The sequence below is a fragment of the Scyliorhinus torazame genome, chromosome 2 (assembly GCF_047496885.1).
Source record: "Scyliorhinus torazame isolate Kashiwa2021f chromosome 2, sScyTor2.1, whole genome shotgun sequence".
Classification (NCBI taxonomy): domain Eukaryota; kingdom Metazoa; phylum Chordata; class Chondrichthyes; order Carcharhiniformes; family Scyliorhinidae; genus Scyliorhinus; species Scyliorhinus torazame.
In genome coordinates, this window is record NC_092708.1 from 59,797,192 (window position 1) to 59,820,014 (window position 22,823).

At 47.1% G+C, this 22,823-nt stretch overlaps 1 protein-coding gene across 1 annotated transcript in view; it reads left to right on the top strand.

Annotated features, from left to right (window-relative positions):
- Nucleotides 1-22,823, top strand: part of LOC140406643 (low-density lipoprotein receptor-related protein 1B-like) — a 1,956,985-nt gene that overhangs the window by 387,827 nt on the left and 1,546,335 nt on the right. The window contains exon 2 of the mRNA XM_072494650.1: nucleotides 20,584-20,706. Coding sequence (XP_072350751.1) covers nucleotides 20,584-20,706 — 123 coding nt within the window. The remainder of the gene's footprint in view (nucleotides 1-20,583; nucleotides 20,707-22,823) is intronic.

Consider the following 22,823-nt stretch of genomic DNA (forward strand, 5'->3'; position numbering starts at 1 on the left):
AAAGCAGTATGCCGTCCTTAGATTTCATTGAATTTACAGTGCAGAAGGAGGCCATTCGGCCCATCGAGCCTGCACCGGCCCTTGGAAAGGGCATCCTACTTAAGCCAACACTTTGGAGTGTGCCATTTTCCAGGGCATGATGGAGAATATTCTGCGGGGGTTGCAGTGCATAGCAGTCTATCTAGACGACATCTTGGTCACGGGAAAAACTGAGCGGGGCCAGCTGAATAACCCAGTAACTCCACTTTTTGGACACTCAGGGCAATTTAGAATGGTCAATCCACCTAACCTGCACATCTTTGGACTGTGGGAGGAAACCATGGCACCCGGAGGAAACCCACGCAGACACGAGGAGAACGTGCAGACTCCGCATAGACAGTGACCAAAGTGGGAATAAAACCTGGGACCCTGATGCTGTGAAGGAACTGTGTTAACCACTGTGCTACCGTGCTGTTCTCCACGCTGAAATGTTTCAGCTCATTGGGAAGGGCATGATGCTGGGCCCAATACAACACGATATGACGAATTTTAGACAACAGGAGCTCAGTCTACATCCATACACGTATCCGGGCCACCACGACTGCAACGTCATTCTGGGGGGCATTGGAGGCCTAATTGACAGTGACACCCTACACAACGTGTCAGTGTTTGTGATCTGCAGCCCAGGATGGTGTTTCAGCATGCTGTCGAATGACAGCAACAAAAGGGCCCATCGTTGAACTCTGGCTGGTATAGGTGGGATGGCCCTGTCCTCTTTGAATAACCCAAACAGCAACCTGTAATCAGTCAATACCGGGAAATTATACCTATAGACACACTGGTGGAACTTCTCAGCGAAGACCAGGCCCAGAGCCTCCTTCTCTATCTGGGCATAATTGCACTCAGCCGCGGCCAGCGGCCCCAAAGCGAACGCGATAGGACGCGCCTTACCGCTGCTCATCCAATGAGACAATGCCGTATGGCGAGGCATCGCAGGTGACCAAGAATAGTTTAGCGGAATCAAAGTGAGTCAGCAACTGAGAAGAAGTGAGCTTTTTACACCGGCGAATGCCACTTCCTGCGGCGCTGAGCAGACCCATTCCTGGTTCTTTTTGAGTAAATCCCGGGATAAACTTCTCATTGTAATTTACGTCCCCCAGGAGATCTCTGTCTTGCCTCCTGGCATGGGGGCTTGTTGGACGTCTCGCACATTGCCTTCAGCCAGGTGGAGGTCCTTCAGGTTCATGCGAGAACCCAGAAAGTCACTTCTCGGTCGTCAAAAATGTATTTTTCTCTGTAGAGGGGACTCCGCAAAGCGACAGAGCACCTCGTCCAGGTTATTCAGCTGGCCCCGCTCAGTTTTTCCCGTGACCAAGATGTCGTCTAGATAGACTGCTATGCACTGCAACCCCCGCAGAATATTCTCCATCATGCCCTGGAAAATGGCACACTCCAAAGACACACCAAAAGGCAATCTGGTATACTTGTACAGCCCGCGTATTTGTGTTCACCGACAAGTACTGATGAGACTCCAGGTCCAGCTACAAGTGGAGGTTTGCATAGCTCATATCGAGCTTGGTGAACAAGTGACCTCCGGCCAATTTAGCAAATGGGTCACCAATTCGTGGCAAGGGATACCGGTCCAGCTTGGAGGCCCCATTCCTCATCAATTTATAATCATCACAGAGGTGAAACGTGCCATCCGGTTTCAATACGCAGACAACCAGAGCCGCTCAGTCCGCAAACTTTACTAGGCCTTCAAGCGAACCAAGCTCCGCGTCCATCTTAGGCAGTAGCATGTAGGGAGCCTGGCGATCATGCAAACACCTTGGTGGCGCTGTAGGGTCCACATGAATCTTTGCCATGGCACTGTGGATCCGGTCTGGAAAATCTCAGGCTATTTCACCGATGCTGCATTGAGGCCTCCAAGCTCATTCGGAGAACCATCTGCCAATCAATGTGGAGGTGTTGTAGCCAGTTACAGCCCAGCAAACTGGGTCTGTCATCATACACTACGATGTGGAGATGCTGGCGTCCACCTCATAACGCTGCAGGAAAGGATGTCCCGAAGCGTGGTACATTAGCGAGACCATGAAGATGCTGCAACAATGGATGAACGGACATCGCATGACAATCACCAGGCAGCACCATCTGGACCTATAAAGACTTAATTACCTGCAAAGACTCGCATTCAAAGTATCATCTTGCATCATTGACTTTGTCTATATATGCTGTGTTTGTGTAACCTACCTCTTCACTCACCTGAGGAAGGAGCTCCGCTCCAAAAGCTAGTGATTCCAAAAAAACCTGTTGGACTTTAACCTGGTGCTGTCAGTCTTCTTACTGTGACCATACACTGTGATCAGGGGGAAACAAGCAGACCGTGATCCCCGCAGTCCCCACTGTGACCAGCGGTTCTCCAGTGTACGTGGTCAACCGAGCCTCAGTGTTCCATAATCGCAGGTGCTGCACTCCCATCCTGAGCCTCTCAAAAGTGTTCCTTCCGACAACTGATCTGACAGTACCTGTGTCTAACTCCATTAGCAATGGGTGGGCATTGACCCAAACTAATGGGTTAGTCCTCTTGTGATGCAATGCAGTTCAACTGCAGATAATCATCAGCGGGCTCTTCCTCAAAAAAGGTGGAGAACCGTTGCAGATAGCCTGTTCTAGTAAAGCGGCAGGCGGACAGACCATCCCACAGTTATCACTCCCTGCACATGCCTCCAACCACAAGTCCCACAACCCCAGTACTGTTCCTCTTCCGGATTGGGGGAGGGGTCTCGCCTGGCCGTCAGGGTCCTATGCCACCGACCCACCTCTAGTGGTTTGCTGTTCTGGGCGGAGAACCAGGGTTACCCAGCTGAGGGGGCATAGCCGCACCTCCGGGGAGGGGGGTGGGGGGCGGGGGCGGCCTCACGACACCCATTCCTTGCAATTCCTGTATGTCTTGCTTTGCACTTTCTCATGACAGAGCATTTTCCACATCCTGTATGAGGTTTAGCTGTGGCTCGGCAAGCAGCTTTTGCTGGGTCGGCATGTTATTTATACTGCAGGCCAATCTATCCCGCAACATCTTGGAGGGGACAGTCCCATATTCACAGAATTCTGCAAGCTTCCTGAGATCCACCGAGAATTCCGCAATGGACTCCCCAGGTGTCCTCTCAGCCGTATTGAAGCGATAATGCTGGATGATGACCGATGGCTTGGTGTTCTAATGTTCTGTCACTAGCGTTACCAGATCTGCGAAGGATTTTGAATCGAGGACGGTGTCAGGCTCTTGATCAGATTAAAATTGGGTGCCCCACAGGCCATCACGTGGATCACACTCTGGCGCTCATACCGACAATGGCGTTGGCCCATAAAATATAGCACATCCGCTCGACATATTGGGACCAATCTTCTGTACCTGCATCAAATGCATCTAGCTTCCCGAAGTGCAGCATCTTAACAGTGGGCGAGCTGTTCTCAAGAGATCCGTGGAGAGGTGACTGGACACAGTGAAAGCAGCACCATCTGCAGCTCCAATTGATCCTCATCGCCAGTATTGAGTTCACAGAGCAGCGAGACAGGAAGCATTGGGATCAATAGGTTTCTTTACAGAGATATGAAAAGACTATGTGCACAGGTCCCAGGAGGGACTACCAGCACCAGTTCACACTCAGGCCGGGTTTAAATACTCACATTTCCTCTCCCCTGATAAGAGGGCTCCACCCCTCAGCAGGGAAGCTCATACTTCATAAGTCTCACGGGGAACCTAATCGGCCCAGTCCTGTGTGTCCCATGTGGGCTATAACAAGGACAAAAGGAAATACAACAATTTTGGTTCCAACTTACATTTTTTTAAATGAAAGAAAGGGTGATTTTGTGGTTTTTATGTGATTGACCCAAGACAAAAGACAGAACTACATTTAACCAGTGTTTTAAATGACATCCAGATGTTGAAAAGCATTTCATAAGCAATGAAGCACTTTAGAATTTTGTCACTTCTAATATAGCAACTGGAATTCACCTTTATTCCTTTGTGTTACTGGAAATACAGTGTATGATGCAGTTACTTCATTTATGTCTGATTATTATCTGTCTATTCATACCTGATCAGTCAAGTGCAACATCACTATTACAACTGATAAAGTGTTTCATTTATAAGATGTCAATCTTGGTTTAGTGGGATCAGTGGTGCTTCGAAATCAGAAGTTTGTGGATTCAACTCACATTCTAGCAGATAATCTGAGATGTGTCCTTGTTTAGGTGATCATAAAGCATCTCACTGGTACGACCTGAAGAACAGGTGAGTTATCCTCGTACCCCGGTGAACATTTATCCCCCACCAACATCATCAAAAGTAGATGAATTCAATGTTTTCTATGGAACTTTGCTGAGTGCAAATTGACTGTTGTTCTTCTGCAGACTAAGGTTTTCCTTTTAAAGTCACACGTTATTGTCGCGTGGAATTGTTGAAACTGTCATGTTGCTAGCAGTAAGAAAAAACCAATCACAACTCATTCACCGTAATAATTTTATACTTTCGAAATAATTAACAAGCTGCTCGGTGAAAGGTCAAAAGACCTTTTTAATCAGCTGTGGACTGTTGTCGCTAAAAGTAACTGAATAATAATAATATAACAATCGCTTATTGTCACAAGTAGGCTTCAATGAAGTTACCGTGAAAAGCCCCTATGAATATCAATGGGGAAAAAAATCTCTCATGCATATACTCAGGTCTGTCGTGGCAGTCCTGACTTTTATCCCTCAAAGATTGTCACTGAGGAAGATGATGATTTTTGCACTGGTGTTGATTTCTGTACAACACTCTATGGAAATAATTGAGGTGGGTTGACATTTTGAATTTAATGGGGATTTTGACCACAAAATAATTATGAACTCTAAAACTTGTGTATGTTATAGTCATCGTCATGGTAACTTTAGAATACATCTGAATGTACAAAATGACAGAAAAATAAAAGACTAGCTGATCCATTTAGCCTGACCATCGTATGAGGCATTCCTACCTCCCTACTACTCCCACCCCTCCTCACCCACTATCCAAAGTCATGCAATCTCCTTGGAGAGCAAGAAAGAGTAATAAAACTCAGAGCCAATAAGTGAAAATAAAATCTCTCCGATCGCCTCAGGCAATTGAAACCACTTCAGACTATCACACTGACCGAGTATGTTAACGGTCAATCTCCTTAATAACACAATTCCAGATGAAAAGACAAGTATTTTTTTTAAAGGTTCCTCAAGGCTTGCTATCATAGGCTATAGCATTTCTCACCATGTTATATGGGGTTTATTATTATTGATTATACTTGCATGGGGTAAACATTGACAATTTATTTCTTTGACACTACAACGGTGGGCACGGTATCACAGTGGTCAGCAATGCTTCCTCATACCACCAGGGACCCAGGTTCAATTCCGGTCTTGGGTGACTGTGGGAAGTTTACACACTCTCTCAGTGTCTGCGGGGTTTCCTACGGGTGCTCCAGTTTCCACCCACAGTCCAAATATGTGCAGGTTAGGTGGATTGGGCATAATCAATTGCCCCTTAGTGTCCAGGGATGTGTAAGGAATGTGTAAGTTAGGTTATAACAGGGCAGCACAGATTGGCCATGCTAAATTGCCCTGAGTGTCCAAAAAAGGTTAAGTGGGTTTACTGGGTTACGGGGAAAGGGTGGAGGTGTGGGCTTGGGTAGTGTGCTCTTTCCAAGGGCCGATGCAGACTCGATGGGCCGAATGGCCTCCTTCTGCACTGTAAATTCTATGATTCTATAGGGATAGGGGTGGACGGGGGAGTGAACCTGGATAGAGTGGTCTTTCGGAGAGTCTGTGCAGACACTTTGGGCCAAATGGCCTCTTTCTGCACTGTAGGCATTCTATGAGTATGAAATGCAGGTTTCTATAATAAGAATAATTTTCTATTTGGAATGAATTAAAGTAACTAATGAAATTCTCTGAAAATGAATAGCCGAGACAGGGGGCGTCATTCTCCGACCCCCCGCCGGGTCGGAGAATGGCCGTTGGCCGCCGTGAATCCCGCCCCCGCCCCCGCCGAAGTCTCCGCTCCCGGAGATTGGGCGGGGGCGGGAATCCGGCCGCGCCGGTTGGCGGTACCCCCCGCTGGATTCTCCGGCCCGGATGGGCCGAAGTCCCGCCCAGGAATTGCCTGTCCCGCCGGCGTAAATCAAACCTGGTATTTACCGGCGGGACCAGGCGGCGTGGGCGGGCTCCGGGGTCCTGGGGGGGTGGGGCACGGGGCGATCTGACCCCGGGGGGTGCCCCCACGGTGGCCTGGCCCGCGATCGGGGCCCACCGATCCGCGGGCGGGCCTGTGCCGTGGGGGCACTCTTTCCCTTCCGCCTCCGCCACGGCCTCCACCATGGCGGAGGCGGAAGTGACTCTCCCCACTGCGCATGCGTGGGAAACTGACAGCGGCCGCTGACGCTCCCGCGCATGCGCCGCATTTCCGCGCCAGCTGGCGGGGCAACAAACGCCATTTCCGCCAGCTGGCGGGGCGGAAATCCCTCCGGCGTCGGCCTAGCCCCTCAATGTTGGGGCTAGGCCGCCAAAGATGCGGAGACTTCCGCACCTTTTTGCCGGCGCGATGCCCGTCTGATTTGCGCCGGCTTTGGCGCCAGTCGGCGGGCATCCCGCCGTTGGGGGAGAATTTCGCCCAGGATAATCAAAGATTTCATCTGTGCGTGTGTATGATATTGTTCCTGTATTCTTGTTACCAATGACAAGTTTTGAGTGGATGTATCCGCATTTGCCTTAAAAACCTGTGGCTTCCATGAACACTCAGCATATGTGGTGATCAAGTGGTGCTTTATATACAGTTAACCCTATTAACTTTGAAGTGAAAAGAACACTTTGATTTCCACCTCTACGTATCCAATAAAATCCGTACACTATTACCTGGAAAGGAAGCTCCGTTTTCGGTACTTGAATTTACAGTGCAGAAGAAGGCCATTCAGCCCATCGAGTCTGCACTGGCCCTTGGAAAGAGCACCCCATTTAACCCTAACCCTACCCCCATTTAAGCCCACACTTCCAACCTATCCCTGCAACCCAGTAACCCCACCTAACCTCTTTTTCTTGGACACTGAGGGCAATTTAGCGTGGCCAATCCACATAACCTGCACATCTTTGGACTGTGGGAGGAAACCGGAGCACCTGGAGGAAACCCACGCAGACATGGGGAGAACGTGCAGACTTCGCACAGATAGTGACCCAAGTCGGGAATTGAACCTGGGACCCTGGAGCTGTGAAGCAACTGTACTAACCATTGTCCTACCGTGCTGTCCGTGAATGATGTGTCAGGTGGATGACTTGACATTATTGACTTTAGCAATTCCACCTCCATCCTCATCCCTCTGAAGAAGAAAGATTTACTTATTGCTGCTATCAATACGTACATCTGTCTCCAAGAACATTAAATGTGTCAACTCACAAAGCTCATCTGATCAGATGTTACATAATTCAACATCTATCAGCCCTTGTCGGCTGTAGTCTATTCTTTCTCCAACCAGGCATTTGAAAGAACACTGACATATTATGAATTCTGGAAATGGCAGCAAATGAATTAACTGTACAATTATTGAGAATAAAAATGCTTCACATATGAGTTTGGATTAGCATTCAAGACTTTAATATTTTGGAGAGGAAAAGTGTGTTGGTTATATGCATTAAGCTCTTCCTTCTTCCACCAACAAAACAATGCTTGGATCCCCTCTTACAACATGGCTAATTCCACAATCGTTGATCCATTGTGCAGCATTTTTACACTGCCTGGGCGGGTGAGCATCTGTGGACCTGGCCGAGCAGCACACAAATCACGCAAGAAGATGTCGGGCAAACATCTCGACGTCATCGTTCACTCACACAATATTTTGGTCAGCGGGCACAAGAGCGGGTTGGGTGCATGCCCTACAACTTGACTTTTATGCCTCCGGATTGCTCCAGGAGTCAGTGGGTGAGCTTTGCGGAATCTCGCAGTCAGTTGCACACAGTTATGTCAAGCTGGTGACTGACACTCTGTTCAGGCGAGTGAGAACATTCAAACATTTCAGGACAGACCAAATCTGCCAGGCTGAGCGGGAGAGAGGCTTCGCTGCAATTGCAGGGTTTCGCTCATGCAGGGAGCCATTGATTGCTCTCATGTTGCCATCAAGGCGCCAGCCAGGTGCCTTTGTTAATAGAAGGGGTTTCACTCCATGAATGTTCAGATGGCCTGTGACCACAGGACCTACATTCTACAGGTCTGTGCAAATTAAGGTGCAGCTCCCATGATGTTTATGTCCTGCAGCACGGACAAGTGCCAAGGCTGTTCATGGCTCAAACTCACCTAGACAGAGGATTGCTTGGTGAAAAGGGTATCCCTGGAAAAGGTGGCTGATGACACCTCTCAGCGACCTAAGAACACAGGAGAGGAGAGATACAATCACTGCAATGTCTCACAAGGGCGGTGGTGGAGAGGACAATTTGGTCTGATGTAAATGAGGTTCCAATGCTTGGAACACTCAGGGGGTGCGATGCAATATCTGCCGGAATGGGTGTCGCTCATCGTCATTGTCTGCTGTGCTCTGCATATTCTTGCTTTCTCGAGGGGGGAACCACTGGATGAGAAGGACACTGTAACAGATGCACCTGCCGCAGGGGAGGAATAAAACGAAGACTCAAGTGCAGAGACTGGGCAGGCAGATGGTGAGCCTGAAATGAGGAACCTTCAAGGAGGCAGGGATACCATGGAGGTCTTGATTCAGCATTCCTTCAGCTGGGCTGCCAAGGCTTGCCTATTGTCTGACACTATGGACTCCGTCGCCTTCGCAAACATCTCACACAAAACCATGCGATGAGCCCAATATCAGAACACTGCCTTAGTCTTAAATGTTGCTGTCCCAAACGTCTTTCACCAGCCACTGATCGAGGCAAATATCTAATGAATACACAGGACACTTAGGGCTGGTGTGCAAAGAACACTTTTCTCACATTGAACTGAAAATAAGAGACAATTTGCAAAAAGAACTGACTTAAACACGAGATACTTGCAAAAAAGTATAAGCCACCTGTGCAAACCCACAGCTCACTGTCTTAAGGTTACGTTTGCAAGGGGCAGCACAGTGGCGCCGTGGTTAGCACTGCAGTCTCATGGCGCTGAGGTCCCAGGTTCGATCCCGGCTCTGGGTCACTGTCTGTGTGGAGTTTGCACATTCTCCTCATATTTGCGTGGGTTTCCCCAAAACACAAAGATGTGCAAGGTAGGTGGATTGGCCACATTAAATTGCTCCTTAATAGGAAAAAATTAATTGGGTACTTTAAATTTATTAAAAGAAAGTTACGTTTGCGAATGATACAACTTGGTGTCACCTGCACACACCCCTCCCCTGCATCCGACCCTCGTTTGGTGTCCTATTGGCGTAGATGATCTTGGCAGTCATCTTTTGCCAGCAGGGCCTGAGTAGGCTCCGTCTGTGATGCACTAAGTGGCATTGCAGGACACTCCTCTGTTGCCATGGACTCTAAGGATAGCAGAGTGAGAGACGACAAGCAGATCTGCTGCCATTGTGAGGTGATTCTCGACCTCTCTGCTTACCATTGATGGATGGGTATCCATCTGAGAGACTGGGTGCCGCATTCTCTCCCACGCTGACAGTGACATCCTGAGGTCACTGCCTGTGTGAGGGCTTGCACAACTCAATGAATGCCTTTATTCTGTTCCTGGAGCCACTCGAGATGAGACTCACCAATCTGTCAAGGGATGAAGCTGTCCACTCGTCAATGCAGCACTCATGATCCACAAGGACTTCTCCATGACAGGCCATGGAACGCTGACCCTCAAGAATGTCTGCTAGGTTCTCCCCACGCATCCCGCTGGGCATCCTTTTGAATGACTCCAGAGGATCATCATCTGTTTCGGACTCAGCATAGCTCTGGTCTCCAGCAGTCCTCTGATTGCCAGCGTCCTGGACATTCCCTGCCACCACCATTTGCACAATTGAGGGTGATGGGCCCTCACCACTGTGCACTACAAACTGAGCCAATACACTATTGCCCACCAATGCGCCAGTATCTGCGCTTGTGCTTGGTGATGAGAGAGGTTGTCCTGAGGCTCAATCTTCCATTGGTGCCTACTCTGCTGGCAATGGAGGATCATCGGCTTCTTGGCTGGCTCTGGAGGATTGCTCACCTGAGTCAGAACTATTAGTAAGATCACACCGAGTGGATTTCCATGATATTTTGCCCAATGTAAGTGGTATCATTGACATGAATGGCTCAGTGATTGGTGCATCGCTGAAGTCCTCATGAGGGATGAGACACCCGTACGTCATAGTCTGTCATGCTAGGACTCCCCGCGTATCCCACTAGGCTCTTAGCTTCCTCACAGATGCCAACCTCGCCACGACCTCAGCACCTCCCTCCTTGTTTGCACGTCAGCTCCCAGTTCATGACTGGTGAGGATTGCCAGGTTAGGCCAGATTGCCAGTGGCCGACCTCTCCTTGTTGTTGTGGCTATATTTCTCCTGCAAGTAAGTGCAGAGCTCCATTGAATACTCAACCCTCCACCTCCAACACAGTACTATGTTGTATCCCACCCCCATGAGGCATATGGACATTCCCAACTCTTTTCACACCTGACTCATTGATGGATCTTGCTTCCAGCCTTTACATACACCGACAGAGATGTGTCCTGAGACTCACTGAATCCCACACCTTTGAGTGCAACTAGGGCGGGGCACCCTTCCTCATTTCCCCACATTAGACAATGCCTACTCCGAATCCTTGCTGTGTGCAGACGCTCACTATTCCTTTTCCAGCACTGTATTCACGTGCACTGGACCAGGTCATGCCCACTGACCTTTGCTCAGGCCTTCTTGGTGAGGCGGAGACCTGCGGCCTGAGGGCGACTCTTTTGGCTATCATCACCTCCACTCGGGCACGCAGACATTGATCAGAAAAACCGAGGGAGCGCAGTCCACCAGATGTTCCCTCCCAGCTGCAGTGTCTTTCTGGTGCCGCCATGTTGCAGACCTTCCTCTAACTCCCCCGTTGTCTTCATCGACCTCTGGCAGCCACCTTTAAACTGCACGCCGGGCTACCATTGGACACTTTGCCCCCCAGCCCTGCTGACCTTGTCCGGATGCATTTCAGTTTGGCTGCTACTTAAGTGACCAGCCAGCGTAATATCGCGATCGTTAATTGCTTTCATGCAGGACCAGGAAACGTGGCCGCCTCCAGTCCGGCCCGCCTTGCGCACTTTGTGCGTAGAATTCTGGCCATTGTCTTTAAAGAAAACTGTACTAACCAGCTCCTTTAACATTTACTTAATTATATTTGTTTTCAACATCTCCTCTTCTCTCCACAATAGAACCATTATTGGGCACCATCTACAAATCATTAACATAGAAAAGATGATGACTCATTTTGAATCAAAACAAATTTGTTATTCTTGAGAATCAGCCAAAATAGGGATAAAGTTATGAGTATGATACTGAAATAATAAATTAAACTGACGAATTGCCTAATCGCTGTAGCTAACACACCAGCTACAAATGAAGTCAAATCAGCATTTGTCTATTTTATTTTATGTGCAGCTATTGTTCCAAAATAAGAATTACAATGTCAACTGCAATTTAAGCCCAGGCTAAGATTGATGCACTTCTCAGTTGAAAGTATATTTTATTCAATTGAGAATGCAGACTGTCAAAATGGATCAGGTTAATAATTCACATCACCCAAATCCAAATGTCTAAAGCCTGCTATAGTCAAACCCACTTAAATTAATAACTGACAAAAGGGCTGAACTTCCTCGAAGAGGCAATCAGAGTTGGATCGCCACTCCACTCCACTCTAAGTTTTTACTTTAATGCTTTTTCAATTCATTTGGAGCAGCACGGTAGCCTTGTGGATAGCACAATTGCTTCACAGCTCCAGGGTCCCAGGTTCGATTCTGGCTTGGGTCACTGTCTGTGCGGAGTCTGCACATCCTCCCCGTGTGTGCGTGGGTTTCCTCCGGGTGCTCCGGTTTCCTCCCACAGTCCAAAGATGTGCGGGTTAGGTGGATTGTCCATGATAAATTGCCCTTAGTGTCCAAAATTGCCCTTAGTGTTGGGTGGAGTTACTGGGTTATGGGGATAGGGTGGCGGTGTTGACCTTGGGTAGGGTGCTCTTTCCAAGAGCCAGTGCAGACTCGATGGGTCGAATGGCCTCCTTCTGCTCTGTAAATTCTATGATAAACATCCAACTCAGGTTGCAAGGTTATGCCTCCCTTTTTCATGGCACTAGCTGCAGTAAACCATGTAAGTTAAAGGTCTTGCAAAGTTTAAAGGTGCTTGACAGGCCAGAGAGAGATAAGTGTACAAGGCAAGTGGAAGGATTTGGGGCGGGGAATTTTGGGGGGATCTCGGGGTGGCGGGGGTGTGAGTCTCAGGAAGGGAGGTCGGGTGGGGTGGGCCTCGGGGGAGGGGTGTCGGACCTAAGGATTTCAGGCCTCATGGAGAGTTGGATCATAGGACTGGCACTCGGAATTGGGCCTTGGTGGAAGAGGGATCAGGTCAGCCTCTGTGGGGCGTGATGGAGGGGCGAGGGGTGTGTCAGGTTGGGCCTTTGGAGAGGGAGGCCATGTCAAGGCTCAGGGTCCAGTCCAGTAGGGTGGGGGGCGCTGGTCAGGCCTCAGGGCTCGGGTTCCGGTGAGGGGGTGTCAGTTCAAATCTGGTTGGATCAGGCCTTGCGGGGCGGGGGGGGGGGGGTGGGGGTGGCTGCCGGGTGAGTGCGCGGGGATGGTTGGTCCTTGAGGTGTTGCGTCCTGACAAGCCTTGGAGACATAAGATTTCAGACTAGGCCTCAGGAGGCATGGGAGTTTGGGTCAGGTCTTGCAGTGATGGGGGGGGGGGCTGCCGGGTGAGTGCGCGGGGATGGTTGGTCCTTGAGGTGTTGCGTCCTGACAAGCCTTGGAGACATAAGATTTCAGACTAGGCCTCAGGAGGCATGGGGGTTTGGGTCAGGTCTTGCAGTGATGGGGGGGGGGGTATCAGGTCAGGCCTTGGGGTCGAGTCATAGGGGGATGTTTAAGAAGCTATTGAGATACTTGAAAATGAGGATGAGAAATTTAAAATTGAGGCATTGCTCAACTGTCATTGTTAAATGATTAACATGTTAAAGTCAATTGCAAAAGTCTGTATTAGTTCATTTAAGTGTTCTGCCTCACTAAAGCTGAAGTGTTCAAACCTTTTTAATTAGCCTGTTAAATTCGTTTTACAAGCACTTTTGACTAGGTGTCGAAATTACTCATTAACAATGGTTCTTTGTAATTTTCACCTCATCAGATTGTGGGCAAAAGTGCCAAACAATCCACATTAACCAGTAGAGAGAGGGAAGTTTCTGATCATGCCTTTGATTAGGGTGGCAAAAGCTCCAGCTCACGACTCGGTGGGGAGGGGCTTCTTTGTGAAGCTTGGCAGAGCACTCCTCCCTCCTACTGGCATGTAAAGGGTGTGAGAAATGCAGGCCTTCACCTGACCTACATTTCAGCTCACGGCTTTTGAATCTTTGTTAGTCTCCTACCTGCCTTTTGGGGGAGCGTTGCTGATGGTTTTATTTGCAAATACTTAAATGGGACGGAAATCGGGTCAGTTTGGGGTCAGGTTGCTTCACCCCAATGTTTTTAAATTTGAGGCCTCTGTCTCTATAAGTAATGGGAAGCCACCTCTAAAGTAGATGGCTATTTGTCATGCTGATACGGTGGAAGTAATTGCAATGCTGAATGGGCCAGAAGTTTTCCAGACTGAAATTGCTAAATGGTTTGATTTATCACAGCTGCAGGAATGTTGCACAAAGTAAAGATAAAAAATTGTGGATGAATGGTATCATGATGCAAAGGCTGAAAGGAAAATGGGCGAGAGAAGTTGTTGGAAACTGTCTTGCTGAGTTGGTTTGGGACTACCCGCGCAGTTGACATTTTGAGTAAATTGGCTGTTTATGCTTCCAAAAATGAAGCTCACAGAACCTTTAGGTGGAACACAGGCAACGCATTGTTTTATCAGTTCTCATCAGAAGATAATTTTACATCTGAAGCATAATGCTGTATTGACCGCGGACTCTTTGCTCAGAATAAGTCCTGCTAGAACTTTTTCCTTTAAAATAAAAGGCACAACAGAGAATAGGGTGGCATTGTAGCACAGTGGTTAGCACTGTTGCTTCACAGCGCCAGGGACCCAGGTTCGATTCCCAGCGTGGGTCACAGTCTGTGTGGACTCTGCACGTTCTCCCTGTGTCTGCGTGGGTTTCCTCCGGGTGCTCCAGTTTCCTCCCACAAGCCCCGTAAGACGTGGTTGTTAAGTGAATTGAACGTTCTGAATTCTCCCTCTGTGTACCCGAGCAGGCATTGTAGTGTGGCGACTAGGGGATTTTCACAGTAACTTCATTGCAGTGTTAATTGTAAGCTGATTTGTGACACTAATAAAGATTATTATTACTTTAGAGTTTTCTCTGGCAAGGTTGTCTACTTTCTCTGCAGATTCAGCATCATTTCAGGTTCGCAGCAATGGAAAAGCATAAGGTGGTCTTTCAGCCATTTTGCATATTACTTGGAAGGCTGTGAACAAAATAGACTGGTGGCAAAAGCAAGATTTCACAGTCCTTTCACTGTGTTCACTTGGAGAAAATACAAGTGACTTATATAGAATCAACACCAATGCTTGGATGACATGATCATTATCCACAGAGCAATTACAGGAGATGAACACGTCTATGCTACAATGAAGGAAGAAACTTTTACTTTACAATTGCAGCTTTCATCCATATGTGGTGTTGGCTAATGTGAAGGCGATTTTCATGTTCCTCAATACGACAAAGCTAATCGAAAGGAGGGGAAGTTTGGCCAATGGTAATATACTGTTGGATCACATTTGAGTACTTTGAATGGTTCTGGGCACTGCATCTTAGTTGGCCAGAATCTTCCATCCCGGAGTCTGTTTGGTGGCAGGTGCGGAGGTAGGAGTGATTTCCACTAGTGACAAGGATGACTAGCCATGGGAAAACTTGCACTGTTCAGCTCATTACACATGCATCAGTGAAGAACTCACTGATTCTCGCAATGGAGCCAAGTACGGAGTTATCGTCCCTGCCAGCACCTCATGGGGTCGAAGATCTGGGCACCATATTCAAAGGGACTTGGACCGCTTGCCCCATCCTGTCTTTTCCACCTTTACCCGGCTCCAGCCTTTCCCTCTAAACCTTCTTCCCTTCCTTCATCATCCCCCACATAAGCGTAATCTAATAGTTAAATACGCTTCCCAAAGAGAACAATGCAGCAGCAACTTATCGTTAATCATGGAAGAAGTTTACCTCGTGGGATGCACACCACTTATATGCAGTCGTGAATGTGAACCTTGTAATTTTTCTCTGGTGAGGAATTTAATTCCAATGACTTGGCCTTTTAATGAGAAGGCATGATTTGCAGATGCATGTAAAAGGGATTCATCGGGCCTGAGAAATTAGGAAACAATTTTTCAAGCAAAGGACAGTAGAAATATGAAATTCTCCCTCAAATAGCAATAAATGTTGTTGCATTATGGTGGTGTTGCTGAGTTCCATATTGCATTACCGGTTCAGCTATGATGCCTTAATTATAAGATCTTCAGACTTGTATGTTTAGACATGAACAGCTTATTGTTAATCTTTAACTATTTACAGATTCCAGATATTTCCATACATGGTGTTGCTCCATGAAGGCTGCTTCCAGAGTGTTCTCTCTGTGTCTAATACCATGTGACACAATACATCATACCACGGGCAGTGCTATTCTCCAGTCACATGTTAACCGTTGCTCTGCTTACCACCTTTAAATTATAGGCATGCAGGCACATATCACGTAATACAACAGATGCTCGCTCAGTTAATAATGTTGAAACTGCAATTGATAGATTTGTTTGCTAAATACTGGTATAAACAAAGCTGGACTGTCCAAACAGGTGATAATTCTGAATACCTTGTGTATGATGGTACAAGCATGGAGAGTAGTGCATACAATAATAATAATAATAATAATAATAGAAATAATAATCTTTATTGTCACAAGTAGATTTGCATTAACACTGTAACCTGGGAATCGAACCTGGGACCCACCCAGATGAGAATATGGAAGCTGTTGTGATGCAAATAGTTTCAGCAACAGAATCTTTAGCTCTGGATCAATTCGAAGAGCTTATTGGAATTGACAACCAATTTCAATATTTTCAGAAATAGTGAGAAAATAGCAGCTGAAAATATTGAGTCTATCGGGGCTGATGAAATCTCTCGGTCCACACTGAAAATTTACAAGATGTATCCATGTCCATTAAAAATTGAAATGATTGAGCATTTAACTAAATTGAAAAATTACTTGGGATGCCAGTCTGAATTATCAAAAGTATTTTGAACAATCTATAAGCTAGAGGACAAAGTTCATCTGGTGTCTCGAGCCAAAAGGGAAGCATTAATTGTTGAACTTTTAAAGAACAAGAATAATTGTCACATTATTGCTAAATAACCAGGTTTTAAAAGACCCTTTTAATAAAAAATCCCCTTTATTTTGGAGCATTTGTTGGCTCCATTGCCATGTGCATTCAGCAATGAAGCAAATCACATAAGCACATTTTCAGTAATCCATTGTTATGTGACCATTTCTTCAGTATTGAAATTGCAATCCAATTTTCATTCCATTGTTGGCTTTTTGTCAAACTCGATGCAATTGTTAAATTGAATAAGAGAATAGAACTATTAAGTGAGTGAAATTACTTTACAAAATCATTATTCATTTAACCATTTTGCATTGTCTTTGCTGCTAAAATAGCTTTGGGAGAATACTTGTACCAAGTGGGTATATTTTTCCACAAAAGACATAGGTACAGTAAGTTTTTGCTCCTGGTGCCTGGTGGAATTCAATGGGCACTTGCAAAGAGTGCATAACCTGTTGTGTGTTCATTGTGTGTACTCCTTCCCGCTCTTTCAGGATACGTTTAGGGAATGGCAAAAGTAAAATGGACAGAATAACTTTGTTCAGTCCAGGCAGTTTAAGACATGATGAAGCCCCCATACCATGTACTGGGCCTACTCAAGCATGCAGAACTTGTATTGGAACCAACTGCCGCAGGTGGGACTAGCAGTATACGTTGTGATGGGCATGCAAGGCACATTGTATGGTGTGAAAGCCTTGGACACGCAGCTGCCGCTGTTCGTCGGTGGTTGAGGGTTTGAATGTTGTTGGAGCTGCACTCATCCAGACAAGTGGAGAGTATTCCATTACACTCCTGACTTGTGCCTTGTAAATGGTGGACAGGCATTGGGGGGGGGGGGTCATGAGGTGAGTTACTCGTTGTAGGATTCCTAGCCTTTGACCTGCCCTCGTAGCCACAGTATTACTATGACTAGTTCAATTCAGTTTCTGATCAATGGTAACCCCAAAGATGTTGTTTGTGGGGGATTCAGTGATGGTAATGTCATTGAATGTCAAGGAGCGGTGGATAGATCCTCTCTTGTAGGAGATGCTCATTGCCTGGCACTTGTGTGGCGTGATGGATTCAAACGGTTTTTAATCAGTTGAGTGGAATATGTATGCGGTGCTTTAAAATTATGTCTTTAAGAGGGAGAATATTTGTTCGAATTCCGGTAGGATAGCTGCAGGATCCTCTTTATGTTCTTCCAAATTGAATTTAAACAATCTAAACATTGCGACCGCTGCAGGACCTGCAACGTTCAGCAGAGTACAGACTTGTTACTTTCTGTTTTTTTCAGAGGTGCTGCATCACAGAAGATCCATTTCTGCTTGAGTCAGTCCCAATTGTCCACCACATCCTCATCAAAGACGAGTGGGATAATGTTTCAAAGTCCCTGTGCCGTACTGCCAGCCCTGACACCATGTAGTTCTGCCTGGCCCATTATGGCAATGACCGCACAAGGGATGTTCAAGGGAGATTTACAGGTGGATGAGGGTAAAGCAGTTGATGTGGTCTATATGGATTTCAGTAAAGCGTTTGATAAGGTTCTCCACGGTAGGCTACTGCAGAAAATACGGAGGCATGGGATTCAGGGTGATTTAGCAGTTTGGATCAGAAATTGGCTAGCTGGAAGAAGACAAAGGGTGGTGGTTGATGGGAAATGTTCAGACTGGAGTCCAGTTACTAGTGGTGTACCACAAGGATCTGTTTTGGGGCCACTGCTGTTTGTCATTTTTATAAATGACCTGGAGGAGGGCGTAGAAGGAAGGGTGAGTAAATATGCAGATGACACTAAAGTCGGTGGAGTTGTGGACAGTGCAGAAGGATGTTACAAGTTACAGAGGGACATAGATAAGCTGCAGAGCTGGGCTGAGAGGTGGCAAATGGAGTTTAATGCAGAAAAGTGTGAGGTGATTCATTTTGGAAGGAATAACAGGAAGACAGAGTACTGGGCTAATGAGCAGAGAGATCTCGGTGTCCATGTACATAGATCCCTGAAAGTTGCCACCCAGGTTGAGAGAGTTGTTAAGTAGGTGTATGGTGTGTTAGCTTTTATGGGTAGAGGGATTGAGTTTCGGAGCCATGAAGTCATGTTGCAGCTGTACAAAACTCTGGTGCGGCCGCATTTGGAGTATTGCGTGCAATTCTGGTCGCCGCATTATAGGAAGGATGTGGAAGCATTGGAAAGGGTGCAGAGGAGATTTACCAGAATGTTGCCTGGTATGGAGGGAAGATCTTATGAGGAAAGGCTGAGGGACTTGAGGCTGTTTTCATTAGAGAGAAGAAGATTAAGAGGTGACTTAATTGAGGCATACAAGATGATCAGAGGATTGGATAGGGTGGACAGTGAGAGCCTTCTTCCTCGGATGGTGATGTCTAGCATGAGGGGGACATAGCTTTAAATTGAGGGGAGATAGATATAAGACAGATGTCAGAGGTAGGTTCTTTACTCAGAGAGTAGTAAGGGCGTGGAATGCCCTGCCTGCAACAGTAGTGGACTCGCCAAAACTAAGGGCATTCAAATGGTCATTGGATGACATATGGACGATAAGCGAATATTGTAGATGGGCGTTAGAGTGGTTTCATAGGTCGGCGCAACATCGAAGGCCGAAGGGCCTGTACTGCGCTGTAATGTTCTATGTTCTATGTTCTAGTCATAAAAACGCTCTTTCACATATCTACTTTGCCCAAGGTCCAGGCTAATCCTACCAAGCTCCAACCCGTGGTGCTCCACTTGACCGCATAGTCACGTGACGACCTGGTCTACAGCGCCTTTTAAAAAGGCGCCCTGATCTCAGGAGATCAGATGTTGCCCTATCAGTTCCCACCCTTTGTGCCATATTATCTGGAATGAAAACTTGGCTGTCAGTTGGAGAGCTGCAGATCAGTTTTTTCACCTTAGTCAGCACTCTGTGCACAGATAAGGGTCATAGCGTTGGAGGTGAAATCCCAAGGCCGGGATTCTCCAAAGTCCCGGCTAAGTGTTGACGCCAGCATAAACACCGGAGTGTTTCACGCCGGCGTCAATGGGCCTCTTGGCCCAGCGATTCAGTGGCCCACAGGGGGCCAGCACAGTGCCGGAGTATTCCATACAAGCTCTGGCGGCGATACGCGGCTCTGCACTGCCGGCGCAGGTCCGCGCATGCGGGCGGCCATTTACACGGTGGCGCATGTGCATGGTGGCAGTTTCTGCGCCGGCGCGCGCAACATGGCATAGCGACACGGCGAGCCCGCGCGGAAGAAGGTTGGCCCCCCAGATCGCGTGCGCCCGCCGATCGATAGCCCCCCGGTCATGGACCTGCCCATCGTGGAGGCCCCCCCCGGAGTCGGATTCTCCACCCCCCCACCAGGACGGCCACCGCGGCCGCGGGTCCAACCTCCCGCCGGGTGGCATCATATGTGAACCACGCTGGCGGAACCCGGCAGGAACTTGGCCGGTCGACCGCGGAGAATCGCGGCAGGGGCCTCTCTCAGCGGCCCTCGACCAGCGCAGTGTTGACCACGCTCCCGTGACTGGCGCCGATTCTCCGGTCACCAGAGAATCACAACCCGGCGTCGGAGCGGCGTGGCGGGAATTTTTGGCATCAACGGCAATTCTCCGACCCGGCGCGGGCTCTGAGAATCCCGGCCCACAATTTTGCTCTCATGGAGCATTCTCCATTCTTTATCATAAATTCCACTATTCTGGCTTTCTAAAGCTCACCCAGAAAGCTTTTAGGTGGTTTTAATGTACAGCCTCCAGACTTGCCAATCACTTTATATTTTCCTCATTTTTTTCTCGATTTAAATCTAAAAGAAGGAAGACTGATTTTGATTTTCAGCAGAAATTTCAAATGGTTACTTGACTGACCTAGTGCTTCATCTGTGTTCAAGATTGCTGGAGTTTGAAAACAGTTTGTATTTTGCCAAAACTGCAGTACAGATTTTCAAATAACCAGCTTGTGCATTCTTGTGCTGAACCCATGGTTTTGGGGTTACCTAATTGGATAATCTGACCCTGTATAAATATGTTTTCAAAAGCAATAAGCTCGAAAGCTGGGACGAATGAAGATAAATATTTCACTGAGCCCCTGAACTACACATTCGGATTACGTCTGTTATTAATAGCCTTTTTTGTTTTGATTTCTAGAACATAAAACATGCGGACCAGCTGAATTCCGCTGTTATGACCAGATGACCTGCATCTCGTTGAACTGGCTATGCGATGGTGAGCCAGATTGCTCCGATGATTCAGACGAGGCAATTGATCAGTGTAAGTAGCTTAATAGAATTATCGAATCTCAGCAGTGCAAAAGGAGGTCATTCGGCCCATTGAGTCTCCACCCACCTTCTGAAAGAGCACCCTACGTCGGCCCACTCCCTATTATAGAATCATAGAATTTACAAAGAACAAAGAACAAAGAAATGTACAGCACAGGAACAGGCCCTTCGGCCCTCCAAGCCCGTGCCGACCATGCTGCCCGACTAAACTACAATCTTCTACACTTCCTGGGTCCGTATCCCTCTATTCCCATCCTATTCATGTATTTGTCAAGATGCCCCTTAAATGTCACTATCGTCCCTGCTTCCACCACCTCCTCCGGTAGCGAGTTCCACGCACCCACTACCCTCTGCGTAAAAAACTTGCCTCGTACATCTACTCTAAACCTTGCCCCTCTCACCTTAAACCTATGCCCCCTAGTAATTGACCCCTCTACCCTGGGGAAAAGCCTCTGACTATCCACTCTGTCTATGCCCCTCATAATTTTGTAGACCTCTATCAGGTCTCCCCTCAACCTCCTTCGTTCCAGTGAGAACAAACTGAGTTTATTCAACCGCTCCTCATAGCTAATGCCCTCCATACCAGGCAACGTTCTGGTAAATCTCTTCTGCACCCTCTCTAAAGCCTCCACATCCTTCTGGTAGTATGGCGACCAGAATTGAACACTATACTCCAAGTGTGGCTAACTAAGGTTCTATACAGCTGCAACATGACTTGCCAATTCTTATACTCAATGCTCCGGCCAATGAAGGCAAGCATGCCGTATGCCTTCTTGACTACCTTCTCCACCTGTGTTGCCCCTTTCAATGACCTGTGGACCTGTACTCCTAAATCTCTTTGACTTTCAATACTCTTACAGTGCAGAAGGAGGCCGTTCGGCCCATCGGGTCTGCACCGGCCCTTTCAAAGAGTACCCTACTCAAACCCACTTATCCACCCCATCCCCGTAACTCAGCAACCCCCACCCAACCTTTTTTTTTTGGACACTCGAGGCAATTTTACCCATCTTTGGATTGTGGGAGGAAACCGGAGCACCTGGAGAAAACCCACGCAGCCACAGGGAGAAAGTGCAAACTCCACGCAATCACACAAGGCCGGAATTGAACCCGCGTCACTGGCACTGTGAGGCAGCAGTGCTATCTACTGTGCCACCATGTTGCACCCCATCTTCCACATTTCCCCCCACCCCCTTTGCTTAAAGATAAATATTATTGCTAACTTTTTCTGTGACCCAGAGTTGAACTAAGTTGAGTATGTACGATATTTAAATCAGCACACCAAATCTCGTTTCTCTTGATTGTCATTGGTTAATTTGCTCTGGTGTGGTTGGAGTTCTCTAAAATATGTTTTTTTTAAGACATATATTTAATTTGACATGTGGCTACTGAATATTTAATTTAGAAAATCCTCTTTCATAAAATTAGTACAATTAGATTTTGTGCATGTCACTTAGAATGAGTGAACAGTCGTGATGGTTGAGTCTGGCTCCATTTGAATTGGTCTAAAGCTATCGAACTTAAATTAGAAGATAGCTTAATCAAAGTTGACAGTTGAAAGTTTTAAAATAACAAATTGCAGTCTGTACAAAGTATTTTTTGGATGAGAAAAGAACTGTTGTGAAATGAAGCGGATGAAAATGCTTTAATGAACAATTTTAAACGTATCAAATGAGTCAATCTTTTTGCAGATGGAAATGTTGTTGTATTACTGAAGTAACTAAAATGAGGAGGGCCAATCTTAGTCAGAATTATTGAATTATTTGTTCTGTTCCTAGTTGGCTCGTTGGGTGAAAGTGTTCTCACTGTGGAACAGAGTTTCACAGACACCCTTTATTATGTATGGTGGTCTCTGGACAGAGAGGGAAATTATCAACCAGGTAAACCCTCCCCTGATCATTATCCAGTGACTCTTGCTGGAAAGTACTTGTGAAAATGGGATAAACTGACGTCTTCCATAGTTTGGTAGCTGACCAAAAACCATGTAAGCAACAACATTAAGAATGTTCGTTTGGACAGAATAATGGATAACAGCTGGCATCTTTGGAAGCATACCCTGCCTTGAGATGCCATCTTCAGGGAATAGTGGAAAAGGAAGGAGATCTGGAGGTT